Source organism: Chlorocebus sabaeus, chromosome 18, assembly GCF_047675955.1.
Source record: "Chlorocebus sabaeus isolate Y175 chromosome 18, mChlSab1.0.hap1, whole genome shotgun sequence".
NCBI classification, from domain to species: domain Eukaryota; kingdom Metazoa; phylum Chordata; class Mammalia; order Primates; family Cercopithecidae; genus Chlorocebus; species Chlorocebus sabaeus.
Window position 1 is genome coordinate 49,742,186 of NC_132921.1, and position 14,249 is coordinate 49,756,434.

General features: G+C 34.7%; 1 protein-coding gene across 1 annotated transcript in view; it reads left to right on the forward strand.

Annotated features, from left to right (window-relative positions):
* Positions 1 to 14,249, forward strand: part of CCDC178 (coiled-coil domain containing 178) — a 483,946-nt gene that overhangs the window by 179,289 nt on the left and 290,408 nt on the right. The window contains exons 18-19 of the mRNA XM_073006503.1: positions 7,314 to 7,459; positions 10,991 to 11,150. Coding sequence (XP_072862604.1) covers positions 7,314 to 7,459; positions 10,991 to 11,150 — 306 coding nt within the window. The remainder of the gene's footprint in view (positions 1 to 7,313; positions 7,460 to 10,990; positions 11,151 to 14,249) is intronic.

A 14,249-nucleotide genomic window follows, 5' to 3' on the forward strand; every position in this document is an offset into this window, starting at 1 on the left:
TTATGTATGTCAGTGAAAACTATTCGAGTTTAATTTTAAATGAATGTGTCCCATTTCTTATTGGTTGTACTAAATCGACTAGGGATAAAAGCACACACAGAGTCCTTGTGTTTTCATTTACTTTCTCTTGCAGTATCTTTCTCACTGGTCTAGTTTATCAGGGACATAGCTCCTAATCAGGATAAATACAAGGAAAATTTGATATTGCATTCATGCAGAAGTCTACTGCTTTCCGTGATTGCCATGCTGTCTCTTTTTACTTGGAGATTAAAAACAAAACAAAAAAAAAAATGAAGAAGAAGAAAAGAAATAAAAAGGAAAGAAAACAAGAAAGAACAGAGGGAGAAAAGGAAAGATAAAGAGAATTGCTATGGTCTGAATGTTTGTGTTCCCCCAAAATTCGTATATTGAAACATAATCCCCAATAAGAGGCTAGGCCTTTGGGAGGTGATTAGATTATGACAGCTTATTGGGATTAGTGCCCCTACAGGAGAGGCCCCAAGAATCTTGCTTGCCCCTTCTACCGCATGAGTATGAATGAAGAAGACACCATCTTTGAAGCAGAGGGCGAGGCTTAATGAGACACCAAATCTTTTGTTGCCTAGTCCTTGGATTGCTTAGCTCTAGAACTTTAAGACATACATTTCTATGGTTTATATAAAGTACTCATTCTAAGGCGTTTTGTTATAACAGCCTAAACAAACTAAGACAGAAAGAAAGAAAGAAAAGAAAGAAAAGAAAGAAAGAAGGAAGGAAGGAAGGAAGCAAGGAAGAGAAGAAAAGGAGAAAAAGAAAAAGAAGTCAAAATTAAACAAAATATAGCATGATTACACTTTTGTTAAATGGCTCAAATCTTCTATTGACATGTATCTACTGTTTTAACCCCAAATCATCAATCTGACACTCTGAAACTATAAAATATCACATTTAATATAAACATGCTTAAACTAGTAATCATTTTCTTTTCAGATAGAGAACTTAGAATCACTAATGTAATTTAATTATTTTAATATTAATATTGTATCATATAATTTGACTATAAATTTTAATATTCCAAAAGACAACAGTTTAATTTAAAAACATACATAATTCTTTAAATTTTAAGCCAACTACTACTAAGATTTTGGTCTTAGAAATCATCTTCACTTAGCCAATTAAAGTCAACTTTTTCCATTCATCTTACTACTGGTTTTGTACATAAAGCCTTTACTTAGTTGTCAGATAAAATAAAGGATTGACTTTACATGGTAAAATGATACTCTGTTTGCCAGGGAAAAGACCTCCACTGGCTTTGCTTTTGATAAGGAGAGCTTAAAACAGAAGGTTTCTAAATTATGTGATGCCCCATTGGAGTCACAGCTTATAAAAGAAGTATAGTTCAAGAGCCAAAAAAAATTTTAAAATAATTTACTTTTATTTACATTTTGTAAAGGACCCTGTGACCAGAACTATAATGGTATCCTCATCACTTCCAAGGGACGCTCCTTGTACATACCTCTTTGCCTTTCCCCCTGATGTTCTCACACACTACAGGCACTAAGTATCTCTCATCAATTTTCTGAAAAGTCACCCTTCCTATTTATATCATGTCCATCTATCTCTTTCCCTTTTTTACCGAGTTGTGTAGCAAGAATATTTTAATATAGCAGCTGGGCAAAGGCAAGACTCACTTCTTCAATAGAGATGGGATTAGAACCCAAACTTGACTGTTAGAGTCAGCTTACTTTTTAGCCAAAAAAAGGAGAGAAAAGTCCAAGAGCACTGCAAGTTTAATGCTGTTGTCTTATGCATGAACTCAGTGCCTACTAGGTCTGTTAGGCACTACGTTCACATCTTCAGATGAAAGAGAGTATAGCCTCTCTGAGGAAGATGACTGAGAGTGCGTGAGGCTGTGGACAGGGAGTAGACTTCACCCCTTCTGAGAAAAAATGAAGTAAGTGAATTGCAGGGTTCATGGGCTATATTTGGTGAAGACTTCATAACAGTAAACACCTCCATCCCTGTCTGGTACCCAGGACTTTGTGGATTTTTCTGAATAGGCAAATGCTTAAATACATTCAAGTATACTTAAGAGAGTATCCTTGGTAGTGGCACTTCTTGCACACTAGAATTTGGGAATTAGGAGTCATAAGTGGAAGATGTGATTATTAGAGCAGTGAAAAATGACTGGTCAATGCAGAGCAGAGAAGAAAATCATTTTCCCAGAGTGAATATTGTCTTCAGCCAATGTTATCAGTAGAAGTCAGGCAGGTCAGCTACCTCTTATGAGCTTCATTAGTTATTATCAACGTCATTTATTAATGTTGATTTCAATGTGCTGACAAAGGGCAAACACATGGCTCAGATCATTTCATTGGATTCTCACAGCAACCCTGTAAAGCATTTAGTATTGCATTTATATAAATTAAAAGCTGAGGTTTAGAGAGGTTAAATTCCCAAGTAGCAAGAATCCCCTTCTGTCCAATCTCAAAACTCATGCATGCCAATACCTACTAAGTATACTAAAATCACATATAATTTCTTTTAGCAGCAGTGACCAAAAAGCAAGGGCCAGTTTTGGTATGGAGAAAATAGTAAAGGCTTTGGAGTCAGAGAAATCTAGTGTTTAACCAGTCATCACCACATAAACTAGCTGTACAATCCAGGCTACTTTGGATTTCCTATTGTAAAATGGATATAACATTTATCATATTGCTACTGTGAGTCATAAAAGGCATAGTTCAAATACAATGCATAGTATGGTAATTGGTGCATTGTAACACCCATTGATTGCTTCCTCAACCCGACTGCCTTTTCTACAAAGTAGAGACTGGGATTTGTACTCTACTAGAGAGTATTGTGTTTCTGCAGATGGGAGCAATCTACAGACCAAAACATTTGTTCCTACCGGACCTCTAAATTTTACCCCCAAGTTAGTATGTATTCAGCATAAACAAATGGATGTGTGACTGGAGACTTTAGGGCTTTTTCCAAATTAGAAATATCTCCCCATGAAAGTTCTTATTGCTAACATTTCTATCTCTAGTGAATTATTGGCTGTGGGAAAGGGAAGAAAGTCAATATTGTCTTTATTATTATTAAACTTTAGCTTCTAGGGTACATGTGCACAACATGCAGGTTTGTTACATATGTATACATGTGACATGTTGGTGTGCTGCACCCATTAACTCGTCATTTACATTAGGTATATCTCCTAATGCTCTCCCTCCCCCCTCCCCCCATGCCACGACAGACCCCGGTGAGTGATGTTCCCCACCCTGTGTCCAAGTGTTTTCATTGTTCAATTCCCACCTGTGAGTAAGAACATGCAGTGTCTGGTTTTTTGTCCTTGCGATAGTTTGCTCAGAATGATGGTTTCCAGTTTCATCCATGTCCCTACAAAGGACATGAACTCATCCTTTTTATGGCCGCATAGTATTCCATGGTGTATATGTGCCACATTTTCTTAATCCAGTCTATCATTGATGGACATTTGGGTTGGTTCCAAGTCTTTGCTATTGTGAATAGTGCCACAATAAACATATGTGTGCATGTGTCTTTATAGCAGCATGATTTATAATCCTTTGGGTATATACCCAGTAATGCGATGGCTGGGTCAAATGGTATTTCAAGTTCTAGGTCCTTGAGAAATCACCACACTGTCTTCCACAATGGTTGAACTAGTTTACAGTGCCACCAACAGTGTAAAAGTGTTCCTATCTCTCCACATCCTCTCCAGAACCTGTTGTTTCCTGACTTTTTAATGATTGCCATTCTAACTGGTGTGAGATGGTTTTTCATTGTGGTTTTGATTTGCATTTCTCTGATGGCCAGTGATGACGAGCATTTTTTCATGTGAAGGACCTCTTCAAGGAGAACTACAAACCATTGCTCAAGAAAATAAAAGAGGATACAAACAAATAGAAGAACATTCTATGCTCATGGGTAGGAAGAATCAATATCATGAAAATTGCTATACTGCCCAAGTTAATTTATAGATTCAATGCCATCCCCATCAAGCTACCAATGACTTTCTTCACGGAATTGGAAAAACTACTTTAAAGTTCATATGAAACCAAGAAAGAGCCCGCATTGCCAAAACAATCCTAAGCCAAAAGAACAAAGCTGGAGGCATCACGCTACCTCACTTCAAACTTCACTACAAGGCTACAGTAACCAAAACAGCATGGTACTGGTACCAAAACAGAGATATAGACCAATGGAACAGAACAGAGTCCTCAGAAATAATACCACACATCTACAACCATCTGATCTTTGACAAACCTGACAAAAACAAGAAATGGGGAAAGGATTCCCCATTTAATAAATTGTGCTGGGAAAACTGGCTAGTCATATGTAGAAAACTGAAACTGGATCCCTTCCTTACACCTTATACAAAAACTAATTCAAGATGGATTAAAGACTTAAATGTTAGACCGAAAACGATAAAAACCCTAGAAGAAAACCTAGGCAATACCATTCAGGACATAGGCATGGGCAAGGACTTCATGTCTAAAACACCAAAAGCAATGGCAACAAAAGCCAAAATAGACAACTGGGATCTAATTAAACTAAAGAGCTTCTGTACAGCAAAAGAAACTACTATCAGAGTGAACAGGCAACCTACAGAATGGGAAAAAATTTTTACAATCTACCCATCTGACAAAGGGCTAATATCCAGAATCTACAAAGAACTTAAACAAACAAGAAAAAATCAACCCCATCAAAAAGTGGGTGAAGGATATATGAACAGACACTTCTCAAAAGAAGATATTTATGCAGCCAATATTGTGTTTAACCTGGTAATATGTCCTCTAGATATATGTCAAAGGTGGTTCCAATAGGATTTGTTGGTGGAAAGCATGTGGGCCATGAGAGGGAGGTGTCCTCATATCATTTTTAAAATGTTTGCCTTATAATGGGCCTCAAAAGAAATATTTAAAAAATTACAGAGAAAATAATAATAGATATTTGCTGCATGTTTTCTGTGTGTCAGGGATTGTTTTAAGTGCACAGACGTAACAGCTCATCATTTCATTTTCATGATAAGCCTATGAAGAGTGTGCTATTACCTCTATCTTACATTTGAGAAATCTGATGTGTTGTTTTTTAATTAACTTGTACAGGTGTTCACACAACTCATTAGTGGTAAAGTTGCAATTCCAACCCAGACAGTCTGGCACTGAAATAGATGCTCTTATATTATTGTATTGGTCATGTCACCCAAGTTTGCATACAATGAATTAAAATCAGAAATCAATAACAAAAATATAGGGCAATAAGAAATAAAAAGTATATGCACTACTAGAAATATTACCGAATCACATTTTTTATTAATTTGCTTCTGTGCTAAGAAATAACTAAAATATAAATTACCACTTATTTATACATGATCAATAATGACAAACTATATAGCAAAATTTATGACATAGGCCAATATAATATTTTGAGATTACCAATAAATGATTTAGATTTTTTTTAAAAATCTAAAAATATTTAACATATTTATTAAGGGCAAAGAATAAAAAATGAAAATTAACAGCCACGGGAATGATTAAAAGCGGTATAATTCTATACACAGTGAATTGAATACTACTTTGGATAGGAATTTGTTTTAAGATCTATATGAATTGTATCATTTATTTATAAAATACAAATGGTGAAAACTGGGTCAAAAGAAATAAAACACAAGAATAGATCAATGATTATAGAAGAAATTTAATTTGTCCAAACTCTACCAATAAAACCAAGAATCAGTCAAGATACTTTATGAATCTCTCTACAAATACCACTTACAGAGCATAAGAAAGCATGGAAATCTTCTAAAGTCATTCTATAATGAAACTAAAACGTTGCAATCATAACAAAAAATTAATAGTGCAAGAAACAAATCCATTGGTGATCTTGCTTATGAGCATAGATGACAAGATCATAAATATATTAGCTAAATAAATTTTACAGTGTGCTAAAAGATATGCAAAACTATACAAAACCAGATTCCTTTGAAGAAGAGAATCTTCAGCTAAGACTAAGAAATGAATGATGAAATCTGATCTAAATGTCAAGTTTAGGGATAGAGAGCATGCAGTACTCAGAGTGTCCATACTCACACCTGTCTGCTCTCTGTCTTTGGACTTACTTTCCCCCCGATGCCCCCGCCAAATAACTTAATACTCCAATGGGCCTATCAACAAATTCTAGTTAGCTATATTTCCACTACATTCTAGTATAAGGAGAAAAAATCCTTTTATTTATCAGTAGAAAATTTTCAGAACTTCCAGAAAAGGAAGGAAACAAAGCAGGAAGTATGTGAAAATTCAAATGCAGTACCCAATGTTCAAAATCTTAGATAAACAGTAAGGTTTTATAGGAAAATAAATATAAAATATTAGTTGTTATTCTTGAAATCTATGAGTAAAGAAAGTATTTGGAAGCATATGGGGAAAATAGAAGATAGTGGAGGCAGAAGGAGCCATTGAGATCTGTAGAATCAGTTGGGAGAGTAACACTAATTAGCAGCCATGCTGAATGTGGGGAACAATTCAATAACAGTCAGTGAGTCACTAAGTTCCATTTGAACACCAACAGTCATAAAGGGATGACACAAAAATAGATGCACAATCAAATGTTCATTCTGGAATTGCACAGGCCTACCTTGGAAAACTGTGCTGGTAGTAAATATTGCCTTCTTTTGCTGGAAAGATCAGAACAATATATATTCTTGTTCGCCTGCCAATGGACTTCGTACATGTTTGAAAACCAGTGACCACATGTTTGCATCTTGAAATGACATGCTTATAAAGTGTGCATTTAAGTGTATGTTTGGAAAGGAGAGCAAGTTTGTGTAGGGCAGAGAGAATAAACATTTTTATTTTTTAGAAAATTAATCAGATATAACAGTGGAGAATATAAACCTCAGTTGGTTTTTAGAGACAGGGTCTCACTCTGTCACCTGGGCTGGAGTGCAGTGGAGCAATCATGGCTCCTTGCATCCTCAACCTCCTATACTCAAGTGATCCTCGCATCTCAGCCTCCCAAGTTGCTGGGACTACAGGTGTGAAACACCGCACCTGGCTATTTAAAACAATTTTGGGTAGAGACCAGGTGCTGGCTTTGTTGTCCAGGTTGGTCTTGAACTCCTGGCTCTAAGTGAACTCCTGGCTCCTCCTGCTTTGGCTTCCCAAAGTGCTGGGATTTCAAGAGTGAGCCATCAGGTGTGGCCCACTATTAACTTTTAATTGTTTACACAGCCAATGTAATTGTGTCCCTGAATAGCAGAGATTTGAAAATCCAAGTATTTAAAATAAAACACTCCTGTATTTTTTTTTTTTCAGAGTAAACGCTCAGCAATTTTTAAAGACTTAGAAGCAACTAAAAGTAAGACAATGATTTTTTATGCAAAAATAAATGAATTGAATGAGGAATTAAAAGCAAAAGAAGAAGAAAAGAAAAGTTTTGATCAGATACTTGAAGTGTTAAAGTAAGTACTTAAACTTTATCAAAATATGATGTGTATTAAAAATATTAATAAAAGAAATAAGATGAAATTTCCATATTTAAAATGTATTCTTAAAATGGTTCATATTTTTAATTATAACATAGTGTGGAATATATGTGTGATATTTGTTAATTTTAGTTTAAAAAGCATAATCATAAACTGCTTTCATTCATTATTGCTTGTCTGGGTTTGTTCTTATTTTAATAACTTGGAATGTTTCTCCCTTTCCAAGGAGGAGAACTTTTATTCTTTATAACATTAATAATATTCTTCATTACTTTCAGATGTTTCAGAATTTATATGTCATGGTTAATAATTTATGGTTTTTCACCCAAACGTTTTTGATTAGTTTCAAGGTGAGAGTTCAGACTCAGATATTCTATAAAACCTCATGCAATGTATTCAAATTTATCATCTTCCAAAGTTTCTTATCAGTCACCCCATGAGTCAGGGATATAACTGTTCAGTGTTACTAAGGCCTTTGGCTTGGAGAATGATCATGCTCTCAGGCTCATTGGGTATCCATAGACCCTAACCTAGTGCTTATTTACTCTTCCTTTACTCATTTTGCTTCTCATTTCCTGTCTTGTAAAACATTGAGAACTGGACTTGGAGGAGTATTAGAGGAACATGCATTGGCCACATTTAGGGACAACGGTCTGCTTTAAATGAAGAAGGCTACTACAAGCATTAGCAAAATCATAATGCTTGAGGGACAAAGTGTCAAAAAAAGTCTATGCCCAGCCTGTTGCCATGCATTCTAGTGGAGTCATGTCAATGTCCCCATCAAGCATTTGTTTAGCTATTATCATAGGGTAAAACTTATTTTCAACATGATAATTCAGCTTTATCTGAAAAGGACTACTCATATTCACTATATTATGTGAAAAAGCAGGAAAACGTATCATTTACTTTTAAAGATATTTATCCACCTTGTTTAACACCTGTCAGAATATCTTGGGACTCAAAGATATAAATATAAATGTATATAACTTACATTAAACTTATAAAGATCTAATTCAGGAGCTGATGAAAATCTTTTCTTCTGGCTTCCTCCCATTTCAATCCTAACTTCTTCTGAAGCTGGATCATATGGCCTTTTGGACAAGAGTGGTTTCCATGTCCCAGTGAATCAGTTCTCTCTCTAAACTTGACAAAACCCTGCCTTCCAACAAGAAAAGGAGAAAAAGAATTAGCCAATACTGTGGAATCACTTATACAACTATTAATTAGCAGTGATGATATATAATGTCAAATAATATTTAAAGCTACCATTGAACTACTTGTTATTTTGCCAGGTACATCCTGGACAATGTGTGTACCTTGTCTCATCCAGTTCTTACAGCAAATGGTTAAATTGTATCATTTCCAATGAACGCTGAGAAATAGAGGCTCAGGGAACCTAAGATCACACTCTTAAGTAGTGGTAGAGCTAGCTTCAGCTTAGCTCCAACCTGTTCCAAGTGTGTGCCCTTTCAACTAACCCCCTAAGATGGGATTACAAAGGAAGATCAGCTGTTTTATGAATAATCTACTGATATTTTCAATAATTTCCCATAACAAGTTACTTATTATTTATTGAGAACTCATAGTGGGCATACTGCCAGGCCCCAATAAGGACAAATAAATGGCAAGTGGGAAAGTGTATCTTCAAGTGTCTGAAGATCTTTGCAGGGAGACAAACCTCACATATACAAGATAATTAAAATATTGTGTTAAAAATAATGGCAATCAAAGCCATCCTTGACCCTCACTTAATTTTTATAATTGCTTCTTAACTAGAAAGTGGAAAATTAAAATCCAGACCCATAAGACTTCAAAGTCTGCTTGTTTTATCACTGTGAGAAAGGAAACATTATTTTATTGCATAGATATGCACGTATATAGTGTATATAAATGTCTGTGTAGATATAATTAATAAAATGCTATAATTAATATAACTCAATATCAAAACAGTGTAGAGAACAAAGTACGTGTGGTCAAGATATATCAATGTTTTTTGGGAGCAACTATGAACATTTTATCGTTTTGGTCACACTAGCTCCTTCCTGTGTGAATTTCATTGGTTCTCTATGCTCCAAGATGTCAGTATCATTGGCTATTGATCAGACATCCCTTAATAATTTGGAATGTTATTGGTATGAATGTTGTAAATGAAATACTAGGGCAAGGCAGATGAAAGGGGAGAAGAACCTTATTTCCTGTAGAAGAAGAGGCTCACATCCACTAAGTGTAAACAAGGTGATATGTTTTCAAATTTGCTGATAACAGCTATAATGAAGAGAGGGAAAAAATGAGTACTTAATGTTGAACTGCTGAATCAGAAAAAGGCAGGACTAGATTTGAATTCTGGTTCTGTCATTTACCAACTAGTTGAGCTTACACAAGCTAATTAATTATCCAAGTTTAGGTTCTTCAACTCTAGATGGCTATCTCATTATTATTTCATAGAGTGGTTTTTGTTGTATTAAATGGGATATTATTTAAAAGCAGAGATATTAATTTAGCCCTTCCCAAAATATTAGTCTTGCTGCCTTTATAGTTAACTGTGCAAGTGATTAAATTTTCTGTATCAGTAGACTTGTTAACTAATGTGGATAGAATAAGACTGTGCTGAGCTTTTTCAGATACCTTATTCTGGACACTGAGTTGCTGCTCAACTTTGGCAAGCAAGTTATTGTTACCAGTATTGTTTTAACCACGTTTTGATACTTTTCTACTAGTATTATTCCCTACATAACTACTGAGTTCACCATAAAAGTTATTTTACCTTTGCATTAGGATGTGTTTAATTGCAAATGATAAAATACAGACATGTACACACACGCATACATACACACACCTATTCATGTACCAGCTTAAACAATAAAAAATGTATCATCTTATGTAACAGGAAGCATAAAACAGTAAAACTGCATCATCTTACATAGCACCAGCTTAAACAATAAAAAAAAAAGGTGTCATCTTATATAATTGGTAGAGCAAGCTGCAGGGTTGGTTGACTCAACAGTTCAACACCGGGCACTCATTTTTTTCTCTCTCTACTATGGCTGTTGGCAGCAACTTTGAAAGCATGATGTGTAAGTCACATTTAGTGGGTATGAGCTCTTCTACATGGAATTAAGCGCTTCTCACTCATTTCCTTGAGCTATCTTAATATATCTTCTCACCCCTGGACAATGGGTCATATGCTGGTTGGACTAATCAGAATATATCTCTAGAGTTACATGCTGCTTGGAGGAGGGGTTTTCTTGAAATGCCTGGAGAACAGAAGCATGCTGGACAGGCAACCAAGATAATCCACTGTTTTTCCATAGATTTTCTTCTACCTGGATGATTTAGATGTAGCCCTATGGAAGTAAGCCTTGGGAAAAACCAGGGAATTTTTCCAAGGCCTGTCAGCTCAAGGCTCTTCAAGATTTTTTATTTGGGTCCTTTTAAAATATCTCATAAATGCATTTTGAAAAATAGAATGTGCATTGATTAGTGGCACATGGAATTCTTTCTTCACAGGAACAAATTTGTAACTATGAGATTTAAAAGGGAACATGCACAAGCTGTGTTCGATCATTATATGCAAGAGAAAAAAGACTGTGAAGAGAGAATCTTTGAGGAAGATCAGAGATTTAGAGTGCTCCTTGCTGTGAGACAAAAAACTCTTCGAGATACCCAAGTGAGTATTATCTTTGAATGTTTCAAAATGAAAGAAATATAGTGATAGTCAAATTAGCAGAGAGTTTGAGACAATTTTTATCCTGAAGTAGCAAGGGTGTTGAGATTTTAAAACTAAATTTGTCAGCATAATAAACCTGTAAGTTTTCATTGTTTCTTCTAAGTAATTATGATATATTCATAGAACATATTGTACTTTTCAATGCATATTATGTGTATTCTCATTTGTTATCATACTTTATTTTATTTTGAAGTCTATTAATATAAAAATGTAGGCTATATTTATTCCAGAGTCCTTCTGTGCTTTTAATGAAAGACCTGAGAATGAGAATGGTTATCATTTATTTCTGAATAAATATACTTTGAATGTTTACCAACCACTTTTTTGAGGAAGGAAAATACATCACACTCATTTGCTGCAGAAAAATTTTGCATAATATTCTAATGGACCTATAAATTTACTTGTTTGAAACAGGGAAATTGTATTAAAATTTCTTTTAAGCTTGAATTTTTATTAATCAAATTATATAAAGCTATACCTATAAAATGTTTGCATTCAGTTAAATGATTCCTATCCCATTTTAAATTTTGCGATAGTTTTTGTTACATTTAATTGTAATGAATTAGTACCATATTTAAAATACATTTAAAATATTACTCATTTTTGGAAGATACAATGGGACATCTTTTCTAAAAACCAAAACAATTTTCTGTACTATTTTAAAACTCTTTTCTGTGAAAGTTTTCAAAGTATATGTAGTATCAATGTATGAACTATTTTTGATCCTCTTATTTATATATGCAAATATGATATTTATATATTCAATTATTATATCAATATTTCAGTTACTTTCTCTACTTTTTACATATCCAAAGACGTGTGAGAACTTTTTTTTAAAGATTATTTGGAACAAATGTACATTGAATGAACAAGTATGCGGGTGAAAGAACGTACCTTCTTTAGTTCTATTGGTGTGGTTTGTCTATAAGAAAATTATTAAGAAGAGAATAATACTTTATTAATAACAATGCTAAGTAACATTCTTCTATTTTAAATGTGGCCATTACATTTTTAAAAAGGGTTTTCTTCACCTAAAAATATGAAAATAATTGGTGCCATCTAGTGGCAATATGTGATACCTCTTCTTAGAGCAGTTGCTGAAACCGATGGCTGAGTTTCAGATGTGTGAGTGGAAGCTTAGACTCTAATGCACCTCTCAAAACAAGAAGGCTTAAGTTATTTACCGACTTAAGCATTCTTCCCCACCTCATATTTTATTAGAGCAGTAGAATTAGTTATTTGAATTCAACCACATTTTCCAATCGCAGTGGTGCTGAGAACACAGTGGGGTCTCAATAATCATTTATCGACTGGCATTCCAGCATTATAATGGAACAATAGTAATTAGTGAAATGGCAGAAGATGGTCTGCAAGAGAGAGATGAATAAAACATCCTCTATAACCAGCCTCTAAATCACTGAGATTTGCATTTCTTTTCGTCAAAAAGCCTGTCCCTACCTTTCTACTCCCAACTGTACCCATCCCCAGCCACTTGGAAGGATTATATGGTCTCATGATTTTTTCTGGGCACTGATCTCTATCTGAACTTGTTTTGGTAATTCTTTTATACCTGTTTTTTGTCTGCCTATCTCCTGTCATAATAATGTCTTCTCTAAGGGGAGGGAATTTTCTTTTATATCCTTCTCTGTATCCTAAAAGCTCAGTACCATGTCTAGCCAGAAGTACCCAATAAGTGTGTGTTGAATGAATAAATAAATAAATAGAGAATGGATGCTTTTTTGGATAATTTTGCTGTCCACATGCTTGATTGCAGCAAGAAGCAGGAGCATTTCAGAAACACTGTTCAAACTCCACCAGCCTGATACTCCTGATACTTTACCAAACTCATCCTGGATGCAAAAGCTGAATCAATCTCTTGCTCTGTGCGTCTCTCTCTCTCTCTCTCTCTCTCTCTCTCTCTCTCTCTCTCTCTCTGTCTCATCCTCTTCCTTTTCCTGATACTTCCCACTCTAGTGAAAATGGTTAAATCATCTTTTGCTTTCTAGCACTTAAGGATTCTGTTAACTATGTCAACAGTGCTTGCCAGATAACCTTAAATTTATATGAAGTTGTCTCTTATCAGTTTCTTGGATAGCTCTTTGTTGTGCATTCACCTTATGTGACCAGAATCATAGAGTTTGAAGATGCAGAGTTTAGAGACTGATGTGCCTTATCATTAATGATGATATTTATTTATGATTATGATCAGTTATTAAGTGTTAAATAATGGAAAGACCATGTGATTTCTCATAGAAACCTGATCTCATCGCTGTTTAGGAAGTGGTAAGGGTGCAAATGGGTATGTAATGTAAAGGATCCCTGCAAAGAAAAGAGTCTCATTAAAGGCATTGTTATAAATGTAATGTTACTAATCTGAGGTGTCCCTTTTGGGCAAAAGAATTGATCACAATTATGGATCATCTGTAGTGATGGTTTAATAAAATACTTCACAAAAGCCACAAGAGTTAATGCAGCATATGAGAAAACACACAATAGAATTAGAAATACAAACAGCTAATAAAAACAAGAAAATACACACAAACTTCAGATAACATAAAGACAGCATGGTTCTGGAGTTAAATTTGATCTCTCTTCAGTAGGCAATTCCATATCAGATATCCTTAAATGGTATATTTTTTAATAATGTAATGGCATTTTTACTAACTGCCTATAATTTGCAAATGCCATTGCTTAAGATTAAATTTTCAGTGTACCATATTCATCAGAGGACTATAGTTCTAGCTAGTGCTGTTTGTCCTTGCTTTTGGAAAGGTCTATACAAAATTGTAGGTTACATATGATGTAATTTGTTATGAGTTGTTGTTAGAAAACCTGCTGCGTCGCCTATGTCATTTCCTTTCTCAGTGTGTTCTTTCCATAGATTTGCTCTCCCCTCTATAATTTAGCTTATGAGAGAAGTACAGTGAACTACACTGGAAGAACAATTTCTAGATTGAGTTCTAGTAGAGACAATGTCCCATTCCTTGTAGAGTTAATTGCTTTTTATTCTGCTTCATACTTTCTACTCTCAGGAAATAC